The sequence below is a fragment of the Oncorhynchus tshawytscha genome, linkage group LG25, assembly GCF_018296145.1.
Source record: "Oncorhynchus tshawytscha isolate Ot180627B linkage group LG25, Otsh_v2.0, whole genome shotgun sequence".
Classification (NCBI taxonomy): domain Eukaryota; kingdom Metazoa; phylum Chordata; class Actinopteri; order Salmoniformes; family Salmonidae; genus Oncorhynchus; species Oncorhynchus tshawytscha.
The window spans coordinates 38,480,880-38,501,265 of record NC_056453.1 but is presented as its reverse complement, the minus strand read 5'-3'; the positions used below and the strand labels follow the sequence as shown (position 1 = coordinate 38,501,265).

Below are 20,386 nucleotides of genomic sequence, written 5' to 3'. Positions count from 1 at the left end.
TACAGGATATACCATCTGCAGGAAGGAGGAGGGAGGACATAAATACAGGATATACCATCTGCAGGAAGGGAGGGAGGACGTAAATACAGGATATACCATCTGCAGGAAGGGATGTAAATACAGGATATACCATCTGCAGGAAGGACAGGGAGGGAGGGAGGATGTAAATACAGGATATACCATCTGGAGGGAGGGAGGGAGGATGTAAATACAGGATATACCATCTGCAGGGAGGGAGGGAGGATGTAAATACAGGATATACCATCTGCAGGAAGGAAATGGAAATACAGGATATACCATCTGCAGGAAGGACGTAAATACAGGATATACCATCTGCAGGGGAGGGAGGGAGGACGTAAATACAGGATATACCATCTGCAGGGAGGGAGGATGTAAATACAGGATATACCATCTGCAGGAAGGAAATGGGAGGGAGGGAGGACGTAAATACAGGATATACCATCTGGAGGGGAGGGAGGATGTAAATCTGCAGGAAGGACAGGATATACCATCTGCAGGAAGGACAGGGAGGGAGGGAGGGAGGATGTAAATACAGGATATCTATCTGCAGGAAGGAGGGAGGGAGGACGTAAATACAGGATATACCATCTGCAGGAAGGAAATGGAGGGAGGGAGGGAGGACGTAAATACAGGATATACCATCTGCAGGAAGGAAATGGAGGGAGGGAGGATGTAAATACAGGATATACGATCTGCAGGAAGGACAGGGAGGGAGGATGTAAATACAGGATATACCATCTGCAGGGAGGATATATCCTGTATTTACATCCTCTCTCCTCTCTTTAAACAGGATATATCTGCTGTGAGAGATGTTTAAAGAGAGGAGGAAGGGAGGATGTATATACAGGATATATAAATGTTTAAAGAGGAAGTTGTGAAATGCATTGATGTGCATCACGTATGTTTAATTTAAATGTATAAAAAAATGCTAGATTTGATTTAATATGATGAGGACAAGCAAGCATAAGTTGTTTATAGAAACAAATATAAGCACAGCAAATACATATTTTATGAGTGTTTTTCTGTCGCAGATGCACTGATTCTTTGTCTCTACACTGTTAGTCAGGGAAGAAATCCACACAAAAGAGAGAAATGGGCTCGAGTTTGCTTTTAGAGTTTCCTTGGGACCAACCTATTTATAGCCCTGTCTGTCTCTCCCCCACTCCTCTCCCCCTAGCTTCCGCCTACCCCTCTGTGTATCTGTTGTTATATAAGGCAGCATTAACTACGAAACAAACTCATTCACTGGAACCTATCCAGCCATTGTAATCATCCTGAATACACCAGGGAGACAGATACATAGATGAGAGAGACCCGTGTATTTATACACACTGAATAAAACAGCCGTCAGATGACGATCACTACGGTGTGTGTGAAATATGCAACTACCATCAGACAGGTCTAGTCTCATTGAGAAGATGCTGCTGCCGGAGCCAGCAGGTGTTTAAAGTAGTAGGGTAAAACACACACACACACAAATTCCCTTATGTAGACACGCAAACATGGACAAAACTCTGTACGGGCTTACACAGGCTGCAATCATCCGGCACCAAAGTCTGCCTAGTTAAACGGTTAAATGGTTTGTTGATTCATCTATGTATAAAAAAATAAACCTTGTGTAAAAGATCTCCTGATGTAGGAACGTTCATTAACCGCTCCTCTACCCACCTCTACCGCAAAGTCTTCACACACACACACACACACACACAATTAGCCCAGAGAGCCTCACCTGATTATCTCCAGTCCCACACCAATAAAAATTGCAGGCTTCCACCTCGGCAACCGCTAATCATCATCAGTAGCCCTCAAATATGGTAATAAGGGACCTAGCTAATGGAGGAAGGAGTTTCCCGATCACACACAGGGTTAAGGACGAGGTCAATGATTAACACGTTGTCTGATCTTAATTCATCCTCAAAATCAGCAACACAAGTCGTCTCAAAATCAGCAACACAAGTCGTCTCAAAATCAGCAACACAAGTTGTTCATTTAGCAGGACTCAAACAGATTTAACTACACACACACACACACACACACACACACACACACACACACACACACACACACACACGACAGGTGAATTGGGAAAAGGAAGAGATGAATGCACACAATCACACAAAGCTTTTTAGGGAGATGAAGCCTTATGTTCTCAGGTGGCTCCTTGGACTCGTCTGCTGTAACCATGTACTTAAATGTGGCCTCGTCTTTAAAAATCATTCAAGCTAATTCAAATACAGAGCGAACATAGATCCATCGAGCCTAATGAAAAACGGAAGTGGATTCTTAAAATGATTACCAACATATACTCCTCTTGCCCCTCATAATACTTCAGTAGGAGATGTTCCCGTTTTCATCAAAGGAAATGGAAGAGAGATTCTGTTCCAGCTTAAATCAAGAGAGGGGTTAAGAGGGAAGGAGATACCCAGAGGCTTCACACAGGACCAGAGATAAAACACCCCATGTCACTGTGTGGGTCTGCATGCATGTATGTATGTATGTATGTATGTATGTATGTATGTATGTATGTATGTATGTATGTATGTGAGAGAGAGAAAGAGAGAATATAAAGTAGTGCAGCAGACTAATGCGATTACGGGGTAAACATTACTGCCCGGGACACTCTGGACAGGGTAAACATTACTGCCCATGAGGTTAATATTTCTACTGTTATATTGCTTTCATCAATTGTCACGAAGACATGAATCCATGCTTATTTAAATAGGTTTCATTCAATTGCAATTCAGTGCACAACATGGTTTTCAACAAATGCCTCAGTCACATCTTACATTTCAGAGATTAACACACACACACACACACACACACACACACACAGTGGTTCCAGTCTGCTTGGCAAAGCATCAGTGCTTCAAAGCTGCGCCAAGGAGATGAGCAAAGCCGGATTCCCTGCGACAGCATTTCAGCTGGGAACAGGATGGAGACCCATGCACACTCAAACATGTCCCACATGGAACCCCATGCTCTATATAGTGCTCTACTTTTTGTCCAGGGCCCACAGGGTGCTGTTTGGGATACACCGATAGTACGCTGGATCATCCAGTACGAAGTTCGTTTCGGTCACATAGACATGCTTGTTGGTGCAGCAATGCCAGTATGTGAAATATTTATCTACAAAATGTGTGGAGTTGGAACATCTCCCTAGCCTGACTGACCCCCAAGGCAACGTTCTGGGAAAGTGAGGGGTCGAGCACATGTGAAGTTCAAGGTGTGTGTGTGTGTGTTAGTGCTGTGTCTTTGATTAAATAAAGGGGCTGACTAGAAACTGTTGTCTGGGGCTGAATTCCCAGTGATCTCAGTGGATTTTTCCAAAAATCTAACCCCTGGTCAAATATTGTGAAGGAGGCTAATAAGGGAAGGTTACTATAGCAGGGATAGAGAGGGGGGGGGGGAAACATTGTTTTATCCGGCTGGAGCAATTACAATATGACAAGTGTAATTGAAAAGGTCAATATCAAGTCACATACACACCTCAGGGGCCACGCAGACACATACCTGAGGGATCCAGCTCTGGTTGAAATAATGCTAATAACAATATCCTTTCTGGGAACACCGTGACCTGTCCTTTTAAAAGACATGAGGGATGAGGGGTGTAAGTGTGCGCGTTTGTGCATCGGTGAGTGTGCCGTGACTCGCCGTCGGTCGTGCCTACATTAACACCACCAGTGTCATCTCGTGGAGGGGGTGCAAATTAAAAGTCAACGTGGCCATGTGGCTCCTTTAGCCCTGCTGTGTCATACCCTGCCAAACAAACTACAGTAGCTAGCTAGAGAGACTGGCAGAATATATATAAGACAGAGAGAGACCATGACCCTTTAGTTCAGTTGTGGGTGAGTGATCACACATGAGAGAGACCATGACATTCACAGGTTGAATTAGAAGTTGAATTATTGGGTCAACTTCATACGTCCTCTAATGTTCTCCTTGTGCTGGGCTGCTATTTGGAAAAGATAAGTATGTGTGTATGTACACACACACACACACACACACACACACACACACACAAAAATGTCAAGGTTACACCTGATTACAGTATTCAGGTGTGGAGGGACATGGAATGGCAGGAAGTCTGTGGTCATCTGGTCTCCATGCCAACTAAGAGGGTCTAACTCGGATGGCGTATGGATTTTACTACCCTGCTGCCAGCTATCAAGGTGACCCAGTCTGTCCCATGGTTCTCAATGTCCTCTTTTTGTATCATTCTTAATATTAGTCACCCAACATCCTATATGCCTCCACCAACGCCATCCCTGTATATAGCAGTCCAGTAGTAGAATATACAGTGTATACTGAAAGTATTCAGTCCCCTTGACTTCTTCAAATTTGTTACATTACAAGTCTTATTCTAAAATTGATTCAATTGTTTTCCACCTCATCAAATCCACACAAAATACCCCATAATGACGAAACAAAAACTTTATATAGAAATGTTTGCAAATGTAGAAAAAAAAATAAACATCACTTTTACATAAGTATTCAGGCCCTTCACTCAGTACTTTGTTGAAACACCTTTGTCAGAGATTACAGCCTCGAGTCTTCTTGGGTATGACGCTACAAGCTTGGCACACCTGTATTCAGGGAGTTTCTACCATTCTTCTCTGCAGATCCTCTCAAGCACTCCCCATCCAACCTGACAGTGTCGCTGCACAGCTATTTTCAGGTCTCTCCAGAGATGTTTGATCGGGTTCAAATCCGGGGTCTGGCTGGGCCACTCAAGGACATTCAGAGACTTGTCCCGTTGCCACTCCTGTGTTGTCTTGGCGGTGTGCTTAGGGTCGTTGTCCTGTTGGAAGGTGAACCGTCGACCCAGGCTGAGGTCCTGAGGGTGCTGGAGCAGGTTATCATCAAGGATCTCTGTACTTTGCTCCGTTCATCGTTCCCTCAGACTAGTATCCCAGTCCCTGCCGCTGAAAAACATCCCCACAATGCTGCCACTACCATGCTTTACCATAGGGATGGTGCCAGGTATCCTCCAGACATGACGCTTGGCATTCAGGGTAAAGAGTTCAATCTTTGTTTCATCAGATCAGAGAATCTTGTTTCTCATGGTCTGAGAGTCCTTTAGGAGCCTTTTGGCAAACTCCAAGCGGGCTTTTACTGAAGAGTGGCTTTCGTCTGGCCCATCTCCACAAAAGGAACTCTAGAGCCCTTTCAGAGTGACCATCAGACTCTTGATCACCTAAGGCCCTTTTCCTCCGATTGCTCAGTTTGGCAAGCTCTAGGAAGAGTCTTGGTGGTTCCAAACTTCTTCCATTTAAGAATGATGGAAGCCAGTGTTCTTGGGTACCGCCAATGTTGAGAATGTTGCCAATGTTCCACCAGATCTGTGCCTTGACACAATCCTGTCCTAGAGCTCTACGGACAATTCCTTCCACCGGGTTTGAATACTTATGTAAGTAAGGTATTTGTTTTTAATACATTTGCTAAAATGTAAAAAATAAACTGCTTTGTCATAAAATATTTTAAAATCAATTAGAATAAGGCTGTAACATAACATGTTGAAAAAAGTCAAGGGGTCTGAATACTTTCTGAATGCGCTGTACACAAGAAAATAAGTCAGCTACCACAAACACATTTCACACATACAAAAGCAATTTACTACCCAGTACCCACGTGTCTTGTTCCATCAGACTGCAAGGAAGCCTCCAGCTGAACACACACACACACGTTACAACGGCAGCTCTGAAGAATTTGAATGAGCACGGATGCTGACCATGATTGCCAAATGCTCGAGACTGCATTAGAAATCTAGCTATTCTTCCATTCCCATGGTGCATCTCTGATGTTATTCCCCCCTTCCATCTCCTCTAAGTGGACATTACATATGTTCATATGCTATGGCAAAAAAAATGTTTAGAATTACAACATTTGCTGTAAACAAACATTGTCAAGCAGCCTCCTGGAAAAATGTGTAGAAAAGCAGGAAATTTGCTTTCAAAATGATAAATTCTCTCAGCCTCATTGCAAAATAGCATGAGATTAGCTATAAAACTGCTAATTTCCCCTCTCCGCTCAACGGCAGTGTAGAATTGAAGGAAATTTCACTTAAAAATACAAAAACCTCAACCTCATTGTAAAATGTTTAGAATAGCAGGAAATTAGCTATAAAACTACACATTTTTGTCATCTTTGCCCCATGGTAAAATGTGGGTAATTGTAGGAAGCAAGCTAAAATAATCTACAGTCTTAACTTTTGTCTTTCTTTAAAAAAAAAAATATTGTTGGCACCAGTGACCCCCTACCATATATATATATATATATATATATATATATATATAGGGGGGTAGGGGGCCTTTCTCAGACCTTACAGGGGGCCCTTTCTCAGACCTTACAGGGGCCCTTTCTCAGACCTTACGGGGGCCCTTTCTCAGACCTTACGGGGGCCCTTTCTCAGACCTTACGGGGGCCCTGTGAAACTGCGGTATAGCACTGCATTACAAGCCTCCGCTAAGCCTCTGTCAATTATTGGGCCAAAACTGCCATGCCAGAGTGTCCTCAAGGGAGGGCAATTCAGTGCGTGTGTGTGGCCCATCTGCCTTTCAGATGAGCTGTTATCTGTGTGCAGACTCACAGTGGTGCAACCCACTAGAGCCAGGGAGAAGAGGCACTTCCGTAGCCATATTTGGAAATGTGGGAAATCCCCCTGCATCCTGGCACCTCATCTCTATTCCACACAGTGTGGCTCGTACCACTAGAGACCTGAAGCTACGCCCAAGGTCAATGTCTCATTAGGAAGCTGAAACGGGGTGGAATCATCACCATTAACTCATGTGAGAGAGAAAGTTCAGGCCGTTCCTGCACACAGAAACAACCCCCTCTCAGTCTCTCTCCCCTTCTCATCTCTTCTCGCTCTCTCAAATCGGAGATTAAATGTCAGTCTAAAAGCTACCTGCGGGAGGGAGGCAGTTCCACACACACACACACACTTCCACAGTTCTGTTTCTCTCATCATCTAATTACAACCAGAACCCACACAGCAATTTCAAGACGGAGGGATAGAAAAGATGTCTCTTCTGGTTTATCTCCCCCCCGAGATAAACCACCACCTCTCCAACCTTCTCCTCCCCTAGTCAACTCTGGCTAAAGGGTTATACCTAGAGTTAAACCTATAACATTAATATCGTTTTTAGAAGAAAGTGTCCTTTGAAGACTCTTTAGAAGACAAGAAGGGTTCTACATAGAACCATGTCATATTTCCCAGCATGCTCTATTGCAGGGTGATTTTCAGAATTGTTTATTTTAATGTCGGTTTTTGCATGTACATTGATTGATAAATGTTATGTTACAAAGATAAATAGCATACAGCACATTTTCCTAAACTAAACCAATCTGTTAGCAGTTGGACTTGCACCCGTTACTGAGATGTTTGTTCCAGTTTAGATGATTGAGGTAGTCTCAGTATTTAATTTTCCCTACACTGGCAGTCATTCTGAATGCAGGTTGCGGATGATAAAAAAAAAAAAATAAAAAGTCCACTTGTTGGATATCCCAGCTCCGGCTGGATTCCAATATCACCCTGCAAGCCAGTATAATGTGACTTTCAGGCCTGATGTAGCCTGTAAACCAGGAGTTTCCCAAACACCACAGTGTTAGGGTATAACCAGGCCCTCAAAGGCCGTATGATACACAGTGGTGTGAACAATTATTTGCCCACTTTCAAATGCTCTACTGAATGTTATCATATCTTCAACCAAAACCTAATATTAGATAAAAGGAACCTGAGTGAATAACAATTACATAACAAAGGCATCCTGTAGTTGATGAACAGTCTCACACTTCACTGTGGAATTTTGACCCATAAATGGGACCCAAGTCGTCCTAAAAGGTATACTTTTAGACTCAGAACACGAACTCTGCTCTGTATCAGAGAATTCTCCGGGAGAATGTCAGGCCATCTGTGAGCTGAAGCACAGCTGAGTCATGAAGCACAGACAATCCAAAGCACACAAGACTTACATGAAAATTGTTAAAAAGCAACACATTTGAAGTTTTGGAATGGCCTAGTCAAAGTCTAGACCTATTAAGATGCGGCAGGACTTGAAACAAGCAGTTCATGCTTGAAATGCCACAAATGTCACTGAGTTAAAGCAGTTTTGCATGCAAGAGCAGGCCGACGTGAGAGGCTGATCAACAACTACAGGAAGCATTTGGTTGCAGCTAAAGATGTGGCACAAGCAGTTCAAATCAAATGTTCGTCACATGTGCCGAATACAACAGGTGAAATGCTTACTTACAAGCCCTTAACCAACGGTACAGAGTCAATGTGTGGGGGCACCGGTGTTGAGGTAATATGTACATGTAGGTAGAGTTATTAAAGTGACTATGCATAGATAACAGAGTAGCATCAGCGTAGAGGGGTGGGGGGCAATGCAAAGAGTCTGGGTAGCCATTTGATTAGATATTCAGGAGTCTTTTGGCTTGGGGGGGGTTAGAAGCTGTTTAGAAGTGTCATGATGTCTGCCTGGGGGGGGTAAGTTTATGACAGTCAAATACCTCTTCCCCACTTTCTCCTCTCGCTACCCTACTGAGGTTAGTTGGAAAACCCTTGGTTGTTGACATAGAGATTCTGGGAACATCAGAAGGTGGGGGGGAAATGAACTATATTCTGGTAATCCGACCAATTGAACATATGCGGTGGTACTTAATGAATAGGATGTCAGTTCGGTTGTCATCTGAGACATTCTCATCAATGATAAGATGACAAACTCTACAGTGGAAAGTCTACACATCAGACTTATCGGATTCACATGGAATTGTTGTTCAATTTAAAATGTTTGAATATGAAATTATTCGTGATGGGATGAAATGTGATTTTAGCTTCTAAAATGTGAGATTTGGGTTTTCATAAGATAGGGCCCTGCTCAAATCAGTGGCCCGCCCCTGTGAAGGGATATGGGCTATAAAACCTTTCAAACACGCCCTCCTCTCCCTTATATAAGCCCTTGAGGACAATATAATCTCCTGTTCCGAGGACGACGGTCCGATGTCAGAATGGTTCAGATAATAACTACAGAATGAAGCAAACATCAGTGTGAGCTTTGGTTGCGAATGGTATGAACTCTCATTCACTACAGCTGTGAGACCTCCTAGCCGTTGAGTTAGCAACAGCAGATGCAAACGGCAGATGCAAACGAGGGTTAGGAAGCAACAGACAGAGTATCCTTCTATCACCCAACGACGTTACAACATATCCAATTGACAACCAGAAGTTGTTGTCCTGGCACCACACTGCCAGGTCTCTGACCTCCTCCCTATAGGCTGTCTCGTCATTGTCGGTGATCAGGCCTACCACTGTTGTGTCATCAGCAAACGTAATGATGGTCTTGGAGTCATGCCTGACCATGCAGTCATGAGTGAACAGGGAGTATTGAGCACGCACCCCTGAAGGGCCCCCATGTTGAGGATCAGCGTGGCGGTTGTGTTGTTACCTACCCTTACCACCCCCTACCACTGTCAGTTATTGAGTGTAAGGGGGAAATGACTTTTTTCACAGAGGAATTGGGTGTTGCAGAAATTAATAAACTCAGGTTCCCCTTATCTAATATTAGGTTTTGGTTGATGATCTGATAACATTCTGTATTAAGAGAAATCTGAAAGAGGAAAAATGATTTATCATGGCACTGTAAATAATCATTTTTAAAAGGCTGAAAGAACTGTTCATAGGGTTCTAGAAAGCCATTTTATCGTCTAAAATGTTCTATTGGTAGAACCTTTCAGGATTCTACCAATTCTAGGTAGAACCATATACAGGGTGTTCTATGAAGAACACTACATAGAGGGTTCTAGGGAGAACCCTCTAAAGTGTTCAACCTAGCACCAAAAAGGGTTCCCTATGGGGACATGCCGAAGAACCCTATATGGTTATGCTTAGCACCTTATTTGTAAGAGTGCAGAGAAAGTTCTGTAGCTAGCTAGCTACTCTGGTTCAGACAAAGCTCTGTAGCCCTCTGTCTCAACTACAGTTGCAGAAGGATACAAAACATGTGCAGCACTGACTAATTTGTCAAGAGGTCGAGAGGTCGACCGATTAATTAGGGCCGATTTCAAGATTCGGTAATCAGCATTTTTGCACACAGATCATGGCCGATTACATTGCACTCCACGAGGAGACTGCGTGGCAGGCTGACTACCTGTAATGCAAGTGCAACAAGGAGCCAAGTTAAGGTGCTAGCTAGCATTAAACTTATCTTGTGAAAATCAAAATCAATCAAAACATAAATCACTAGTTAACTACACATGGTTGATGATATTACTAGTTCATCTAGCTTGTCCTGCGTTGCATATAAATCGATGCGGTGCCTGTTAATTTATTATTGAATTACAGCCTACTTCAAAATGGGTGATTTAACAAGCGCATTCAGAAAAATGACAAACACTGTTGAACCCTTTCTTGGTTACTACATGACTCCATGTGTGCCATTTCATAGTATCGATGTCTTCAATATTATTCTACAATGTAGAAAATAGTACAAATAAAGAAAAATCTCAAATGAGTAGGTGTGTGCAAACTTTTGACTGGTACTGTACGTTTTGACTATGAGTATACAAATCGAAGGTAACACCAAGTAACTTAGTCTCCTCAACATCACAACCCAGGCTACACTTATGAGAAACACCTTCTGGTTTATTTAATTCCATTTACGAGTTGTCGATGTATTCAATTGTATTTTGTTTGGAGCGCTCCTGTCAATGTTGAGTAAGGACACGCACCCGACTGACTACACATAGCAGGCCTAGGCTAATATACTGTAGGCTTATAAAATGTGCCCATTTGGGAATATGATAGTATTTCTGATCGTCTTAACTCACCACCACTAATGAGCTGTGGAGCATCTCAAAGTAATTTTTTCACTTCAAAACAGCAAGTAAACAATAAGTATATTTTTTACATCCATTAAAAAAGTGACAATAGTTCCTCAATGTAGTCTATTTGAAAAAGCTTTCCACCTCTGTTTTTCGATAATCACTCATGAAAGGGAAAAGAAATGTCATGTAATCAGCTGTGTCCGGAGATCGCTAGCATGGGAAACTGAGGGTCCAGAATATTTGATAGATTTTTGATTAATAACATGAACCAGATTACAGTGAGAAGCTTCTTCTTAAGCAGACAGCTTGATGAAAACCAGTCACTATTCAGATCCCCAAGAAAGTATACCTCTCGGTTTACATCACATACACTATCAAACATTTCACACGTAGTATTTACATACTGACTGTTTGCACTTGGTGGCCTATAGCAACACCCCAAAAGAAAAGGCTTTAGGTGTGTCAGGTGAACCTGCAACCACAACACTTCAATAACACTTGACATAAGAGCTTCTCTAAGCATTACAGGGACATGGCTCTGAATATATACAGGAAAACACCTCCCCCATGGGCATTCCTGTCTCATCTATCCTTCTATTGCAACTGCTGTATCAAAGCAATTATCCAAGTCAGTCTCAGAAATGGCTAATATATGAATGTTATCTGATGTTAGCAGGTTATTGACTTCATGAAACTTATTTCGAAGGTTACATATATTAATATGGGCTATTTTCAGCCCTTTCCTGAGTAGCTTATCAGAGATAAACATCATATGGAAAAGAACAAACAAAGCAAGAGACAAAAAACATTTACCAGTCTGTTAAATCAGTTGGGGTGTGTAAGATAGGAAACTCATAGGCTTAGCTGCCTCATCCCTTCCAGGCTTTTGAGAGGGAGGGTGGACAATGAGCCTGTCACAGTGGATGGAAGTAATGTCCCCACTCGCTCTGGCAGCTTTCACAGCTGTGATCATTTATTTGCTGTACTGGTGTACTCGTTGAGGAAAGATGTACATTCCTCTCAAGTTGTCGTCTCTTTCCAGAACAGCTACCTTGTCATTGAACCTCACGATCTTGGCAACTATTGGCATGGGCCTGTCACCTGGGCCGGTGGTGAGTTTGCAGTCCAGTGGGCGTGCTCCACCTCAAATCTTCCTGTGGTCCATCTTCAGTTTCTCAGAGATCATTTCCCTCACCTTATCCTCAGACTCCATCCAGGTCTCATGTGGAGATTCTGCAATTCCCTCCACAACAATGTTGTTCTGCCTTGATTGTTCCCTGATATAACAATGATAGAGAAATCAGATTATCATGGCTTCACATACAGAACTGATGTTCAATGATTTACAGAATGCTGTCATCTTGCAGTTCTCCTGTTTGAACTGAATGAGCTCACCCTGGGAGAACTGCAAACTGTTCTTCAGGTCTTGGACCTCACTGTTCAGGTCATCCATTATTTTATTAGTTGAGGCTATTTTATTGTACCAACTGCTTTAGAACCATTTTTCTTCTTTTAAAAACATCCTTCACCTGTAATAGAGAGAAACCACTGTCCTCAATGGTACTCCCACCGGCTTTGGTCTTCACCATGGTAGCAACGTAGGCTACGCTGTACAGTACAAGACTGGGCAGGTCGCAGGGAAGATGGATCAGCAGGAATCAAGACAGCCACAAGCCCAGGACAATCCATCCAGAGTGACAGATTTTTACCTTGTCAGCTCTGGGATTTGATCCAGCAACCTTTTGGTTACTGGCACAATGCTCTAACCACTACGCTACCTGCGCCCCCACTATGTAATGAATAGGGTTCCATTCATGACACAACCAGAGACTGTTTCTTACTCTAATAGAATAATTCAGTATATTTGTATAATATACAGTGCATTCTGAAGGTATTCAGACCCCTTCATTTTCCCCCCACATTGTTATGTTACAGCCTTACTTTAAAATGGATGAAATTGTTTCACCCCCCTCAATCTAAACACAATACCCCATTTTCAAGGCTCTCCAGAGATGTTCGATTGGGTTCAAGTCCAGGCTCTGGCTGGGCCACTCAAGGACATTCAGGGGCTTGTACTGAAGCCACTCCTGCCTTGTCTTGGCTGTGTGCGTAAGGTCATCATCCTGTTGGAAGGTGAAACGTCGCCCCAGTCGGAGGTCCTGAGCGCTCTGGGGCAGGTTTTCGTCAAGGATCTCTCTGTACTTTGCTCCGTTCATCTTTCCCTCAAGCCGGACTAGTTTCCTAGTCCCTGCCGCTGAAAAATATTCCCACAGCATGATGCCGCCACACCATACTTCACTGTAGGGATGGTGCCAGGTTTCCGCCAGACGTGACGCTTGACATTCAGGCTAAAGAGTTTATCATGGCCTGAGAGTCCTTTTGGCAAACTCCAAGCAGGCTGTCATTTGCCTTTTACTGAGGAGTGGATTCCGTCTGGCCACTCTACCATAAAGGCCTGATTGGTGATGTTGCAGAGATGGTTGTTCTTCTGGAAGGTTGGGGCCCTTCAATGCTGCAGAAAATGTTATGGTACCCTTCCCCAGATCTGTGCCTCGAAACAATCCTGTCTCTGAGCTCTAAGGACTAGAGGTCAACCTATTAATCGGAATGGCCGATTTGGCCGATTTTCTTTTTTACACCTTTATTTAAATCATTATTTAACAAGGCAAGTCAGTTAAGAACACATTCTTATTTTCAATGAAGGCCTGGGAACAGTGGGGTAACTGCCTTGTTCAGGGGCAGAACGACAGATTTTTACATTGTCAGCTCGGGGATTCAATCTTGCGACCTTACAGTTAACTAGTCCAACGCTCGAACCACCTGATTACATTGCACTCCTCGAGGAGCCTGCCTGTTACGCGAATGCAGTAAGCCAAGGTAAGTTGCTAGCTAGCATTAAACTTATCTTATAAAAAAAACAATCATAATCACTAGTTAACTAAACATGGTTGATGATATTACTAGTTTATCTAGCGTGTCCTGCGTTGCATATAATCGATGCAGTGCGCATTCGCGAAAAAGGACTGTCATTGCTTCAACGTGCACCTAACCTAAAACATCAATACCTTTCTAAAAATCAATACACAGAAGTACATATTTTTAAACCTGCATATTTAGCTAAAAGAAATCCAGGTTAGCAGGCAATATTAACCATGTGAAATTGTGTCACTTCTCTTGCGTTCTTTGCACGCGGAGTCAGGGTATATGCAACAGTTTGAGCCGCCTGGCTCGTTGCGAACTAATTTGCTATAATTTTACGTAATTATGACATAACATTGAAGGTTGTGCAATGTAACAGGAATATTTAGACTTAGGGATGCCACCCCTTAGATAAAATACAGAACGGTTCCGTATTTCACTGAAAGAATAAATGTTTTGTTTTCGAGATGATCGGTTCCGGATTCGACCATATTAATGACCAAAGGCTCGTGTTTCTGTGTGTTATTATGTTATAACTAAGTCTATGATTTGATAGAGCAGTCTGAGCGGTGGTAGGCACCAGCAGGCTCGTAAGCATTCATTCAAACAGCACTTTCGTGAGATTTGCCTGCAGCTCTTTGCTGTGCTTCAAGCATTGCGCTGTTTATGACTTCAAGCCTATCAACTCCCGAGATTAGGCTGGTGTAACCGATGTGAAATAGATAGCTAGTTAGCGGGGTGCGCGCTAACAGCGTTTCAAATGTCACTCGCTCCGAGACTAGTTATTCCCCTTGCTCTGCATGGGTAACGCTGCGTCAATGGTGGCTGTTGTCGATGTGTTCCTGGTTCGAGCCCAGGTAGGGGCGAGGAGAGGGACGGAAGCTATACTGTTACACTGGCAATACTAAAGTGCCAATAAGAACATCCAATAGTCAAAGGTTAATAAAATACAAATGGTATAGAGAGAAATAGTCCTATAATAACTACAACTTCTTACCTGGGAATATTGAATACTCATGTTAAAAGGAACCACCAGCTTTTATATATGTTTTCATGTTCTGAGCAAGGAACTTAAATGTTAGCTTTCTTACATGGCACATATTGCACTTTTACTATCTTCTCCAACACTTTGTTTTTGCATTATTTAAAACCAAATTGAACATGTTTCATTATTTAATTGAGGCTAAATTGATTTTATTGATGTATTATATTAAGTTAAAATAAGGGTTCATTCAGTATTGTTGTAATGGTCATCATTACAAATAAATGTAAAATAATAAATAAATAAAAAATCCCAATTAATCGCCATCGGCTTTTTCTGGTCCTCCAATAGTCGGTATCGGCGTTGAAAAATCATAATTGGTCAACCTCTACTACGGACAATTCCTTCGACCTCATGGCTTGGTTTTTGGGACCTTAGACAGGTGTATGCCTTTCCAAATCATGTCCAATCAATTGAATTTACCACAGGTGGACTCCAATCAATTTGTAGAAACATCTCAAGGATGATCAATGGAAACAGGATACACCTGAGTCTCAAAGTAAAGGGTCTGAATACTTGTGTATTCGGTATCTTTTTTTGCAAACATTTAAAAAAAACCTGTTCTGGCATTGTCATTATGGGGTGTTGTGTGTAGATGAATCCATTTTAGAATAAGGCTGTATACTTTCTGAATGCACTGTAAAAAAATATATAGATAATATATACCCGTGAATGATTGTGATTATCTTTCATATTCAGATGTTTGCTTTCATCATATTTGGTGATGCATTTCAGCATACCTCACTGAGATGGAGCAGGCAAATAGCACTATTGAAATGATAGCAATTATCTCAACACAAGGCCAAAATGCATTTAACAGATCATCTGCGGCAAATGGAGAAATCTAATTTAATGGATAAACTCTCTCGTGGATTACCAATTGAGCAAACTAGACAGGATGATTAAGCTTTGACATACACACACACTTCAACATTTTGTGTGTGGGTGTGTGTCTGTGTGTGTGTGTGGGACAGCAGAGGTTGTGATGGTTGGTCACAACAGATTGTCTGGAGGTGGGGATGTCCTCCTTTCAGGGCCAAGCCAAGTATATAGGCTGAGGCACACACACACACACACACGTGTGAGTCACAGCACAATGTTGCAGACGGTGTCTTGTATTCTTGTAATCTGAGCGAGCTTGAAGATTCCGCAGTCAGCAAGGAGCTGCCAAGCAATAGCAACGTCTTCAGAGAGACTGCACCGCACCACACTGCCAGAGTGTCTGCAAGTACACCCCTTTCTCAGGAGATAACGGAGACAATCAACTCCCATGTCTACCTCTTAAACATCAGCCCCCGAAGCTCACAAACAGAGTGATGTTCACACCTTGCCTTGATGAAATAAATAATTTTGTTAATACTGTACCATCTGATTGTATCCAGCTATCCTCCTCCTCAGTAACATGCCAGTCTCTATGGTTGTATGGTATCAGATGGAAGCTGGCACCTCAGGGCCTCGTCTGGTCAGGTCTTTGAAAATATTGCTCAGAAAACCAGGTGTTTTAATTGACATATACTTACTTTGATTTTGACCTTTAGGCCAATTAAGATAAGAGTGAGGAGTTGACGTGACCATTTCCATACTTGGCATACTGCCATAATCAGTTTAATATAGAATTATTTGTGTGCATGTGAACATACTCAGAGACTCACTGAGGCAAACACCACTCTACATGCCTAAGAGCCGCATGCACACAAACACAGAGCCCCCGCCAGTCAGCATCAGTCGCCCCACAATAGGCCCCCAGCCGTGGGTCAGATTACCAGGTCGGCCGCTACTCTCCATCTCTCTCCCTCTGCATCGCTCCACCACTCCCTCTCTCCTCTCCCTCTGCTGGGCTCTGTAATGATGCAACCTGCTGGTCAGGAAAATATCTCCACACTGACTGACTGTCATTCTACATATTCATATTGTAGCGATCCTCAAAATATGAACCCTACAAATCCCACCAAATGAGTGAACTCCATTGGAGCAATGCGTAGGGCGTTTGCCTTTCATGCCAGCGACATGAGTTTTGCTTCCCAGTCCCAAAAATATCATCACCTCCAGTGGCCTTCCCATCAGCAACACTCTCTCGCTCTAATTAGACGAGCACCCCCAACCATCTTCCACGGGTCGTTAAGGACCCCCAACCATCTTCCACGGGTCGTTAAGGACCCCCAACCATCTTCCACGGGTCGTTAAGGACCCCCAACCATCTTCCACGGGTCGTTAGGACCCCAACCATCTTCCACGGGTCGTTAAGGACCCCAACCATCTTCCACGGGTCGTTAAGGACCCCAACCATCTTCCACGGGTCGTTAAGGACCCCCAACCATCTTCCACGGGTCGTTAAGGACCCCCAACCATCTTCCACGGGTCGTTAAGGACCCCAACCATCTTCCACGGGTCGTTAAGGACCCCCAACCATCTTCCACGGGTCGTTAAGGACCCCCAACCATCTTCACGGGTCGTTAAGGACCCCCAACCATCTTCCACGGGTCGTTAAGGACCCCCAACCATCTTCCACGGGTCGTTAAGGACCCCCAACCATCTTCCACGGGTCGTTAAGGACCCCCAACCATCTTCCACGGGTCGTTAAGGACCCCCAACCATCTTCCACGGGTCGTTAAGGACCCCCAACCATCTTCCACGGGTCGTTAAGGACACCCAACCATCTTCCACGGGTCGTTAAGGACCCCCAACCATCTTCCACAGGTCTCAGCATCAGGCTGCTCTACCACCACTGAACCTTGAAAGTCGACCTAGAGGGGTATGTTTAGGGTAGGGTCTAGGTGTTAGACATGAAGCTCAGAGGGACAATACGCATGCGTGTACAGCTCAGGGCTGTCTGTGATAGTGGCTGACCCATGATAGGGTCAAGTATAGACCACTCAGATCATAGCAGTCACTAGGCTATGGTTACCATATGGACCAGCTTTCACAGGTTATTCAAACTCGTGTACTGCTGCACATTTCTCTTCCGTTCCTGAAATCTAGCCTGTTTGGATGGCACAACCAGTCAGTTCCAAACGGAATCCTATTACCTCTATAGTGCACTACCTTCTACCAGAGCCCTATTCCAAAGTAGTGCACTACCTTCTACCAGAGCCCTATTCCAAAGTAGTGCACTACCTTCTACCAGAGCCCTATTCCAAAGTAGTGCACTATAAAAAAAAAAAGGGACTAGGGTGCCATTTGGGACACAGTCAACATATCACAGTGCAGTGAAACTGAAGAGTAGCACATCCACCCTTGGCTCTGCTAAAGCAGGGCTTTGTTGTGGAAATAGCAGGAGGGAAGGACCTGCCGAAATGCTTTAGTCTACAGGGCAGTTTCAACAGGTTTAGGACAGTCCCTTATTCCCTCAATCAACTCCTCTAGCTTGGTGAAAGAGCAACGGAAAGAGGTAGAGAATTATTATTTATTTAATCGGTCCAATATCGATATAGTTCAGAATCTCTAACAAGCGGTGCTTGACTTGGACTAAAATATGTGTCGACACTCATTGTGCGGCGGTACCATTTATATTTAGGTGCAGGAACTCCTCAATACGTTTGAGCTAATATTCTATAAGAGGTGCAGGAACGCAAACAGTAGAAAATATGAGGTTAGGTACTCGGCTCAGGTGAACTTCTGCCCCAGTAAAGCAATGCTAACAAACCACCTTGCTAAGATAGAGGGTGGCAGGTAGCCTAGCGGTGAAGAGCGTTGGGCCAGTAACCAACCAAAAGGTCTCTGGTTGGAATTATCGAGCCAATTAGGTGAAAAATCTGTTAATTTAACCCCAATTGCAAAAATGTAAAAAAAATATTATATTTGCTTAGTTAGCCAAGTGCTTCTCCACTGAGACAAACAACCCCCTCACAAGGTAATTACAGAAAGAGTGCCATCCCTCTCTCTCTCTCTCTCTCAACACAGGAGACTCCTAGAACACCAGTAACAGATGTCTCCCAACAGCTAGGCTTCATTGGTTGAAACACCTACTGTGCGAGCTGTTATATTAAAATAAACTATCTAATTTTAATTACTACACGGCCTATAGGCTGCAACATATGAATAGACGTTGATATGAAGGAGGACTGGATAGTCGAAATGCAGGTGAGGTACCAGACAGTGGGCAGATGTAGACTACTTCTAAAACCATTTAGCGCAACTGGTTTCAGCGGACTATCCTCCCGTGGTCTGATAGAACTCCTTAAACCAATGTCATGACATGCAAATTAGGCTGTCCCCGTCTACCCCGATGCAAACTGTCATAGGCTGGCTGCCCCCAAACTGTCATAGGCTGTGCCCGTCTACCCCGATGCAAACTGTCATAGGCTGCCCCCGTCTACCTCGATGCAAACTGTCATAGGCTGCCCCCGTCTACCTCGATGCAAACTGTCATAGGCTGCCCCCGTCTACCTCGATGCAAACTGTCACTTTAATACACATCCCCGAATTCAACTTAAACTTTGTCTGGGGATTTTTGTATGAATTGTTTTGTCCCGTGTGAGCCTATGGCGGTTGCCGTTAGTGCACGCAGTGTCCCTCACTGCAGAGAAGGGGGAAAAAAAACTACTTTTAGAGCAATGATGAGACCTATTGATGGGGTGCGATTGTAAATTCCCCTGGTACACCATAGAAGCCAACGTCGTTATCAATGTTCATTAAATAGGATATTGTATTTGTTCTAATTGAATAGAGTAGGCTTATCTTGACCTCTGCGTAAAACAAAGTTCGAAACGAATCCAACAGCAACCACGTTATCAGACCTCATCAGCTGACGAGGCTCCACTCATCAAGCCATTTAAATCAAAACAATAATCAATGTATTCATTATTGAAGCTGGAGCGAATGGACAGCTGTCTGCCTCTTACCTTATAGACATTCTCCGTTATACGGTGTACTTCGTCAGTCCGAGACATCGTGGAACCTTCTTCAGCCAAAACCATAGACCAGATTCCCTTTAGTGACGGGAGCTTTTCGAAGAAATACTAAGAAGGAGAAACGGAGTAGGTGGAAGGAATCGTAGTAAGAAACAATTGTTACAGAGGGGGGGGACGCGCGTAATACGAGACTCTGGAATCATCGCTTTTATAAGAAACTTTTCAACTGCGCCCACACAGTCTGGAGGCTATACCACCCGCTGACAGAGAATGCAGGCAGCCTGATCATAGCTGCTTGCCATTTTAAAGGGATCCGCCTCCTCTCTCGATCACTGCCCACACCACTGCCTCTGCTCTGCCTCTGCGTAAAAATCATTCATAATACCCGCATGCCTGAATGACTACAGTACAGCTATGCACACACACATCTCTATACCCAACAATACGATTTCAACAGATCGTGATCGAAGTAAATGAACACATTTTGAAGCGAACACATTTTAGGCAAAACAAATAACGTAAACCGATAACGTATGGTATAACTAATGACGTAGAGCCGAGTGTATTTATCGAACATTGTACAAAACATTTTAATTTTAAAGCTGGCTACCTGTTACAGTTGTGCATTGCTATCCAGACTTAGTGTCTGGAATGTAGTGGTGTGTGTCAGTGTAGGACGGCGTCACCTTGCTCGTACAGTATGCTACAATATGTGATGTAGGAATAGGGGAAT

General features: G+C 43.5%; 1 protein-coding gene across 4 annotated transcripts in view; it reads right to left on the bottom strand.

The window, feature by feature from the left end:
* Positions 1-19,996, bottom strand: part of LOC112235941 (brain-specific angiogenesis inhibitor 1-associated protein 2) — a 116,085-nt gene extending 96,089 nt beyond the window's left edge. The window contains exon 1 of one of the 4 annotated variants that reach the window (XM_024404491.2): positions 19,645-19,996. In XM_024404491.2, the coding sequence (XP_024260259.1) occupies positions 19,645-19,719 (75 nt within the window). In that variant the 5' untranslated portion in view covers positions 19,720-19,996. The remainder of the gene's footprint in view (positions 1-19,644) is intronic. The other 3 variants (XM_024404490.2, XM_024404493.2, XM_024404492.2) reach the window with 3 other exon arrangements.
* Positions 19,997-20,386: the final 390 nt, after the last annotated feature.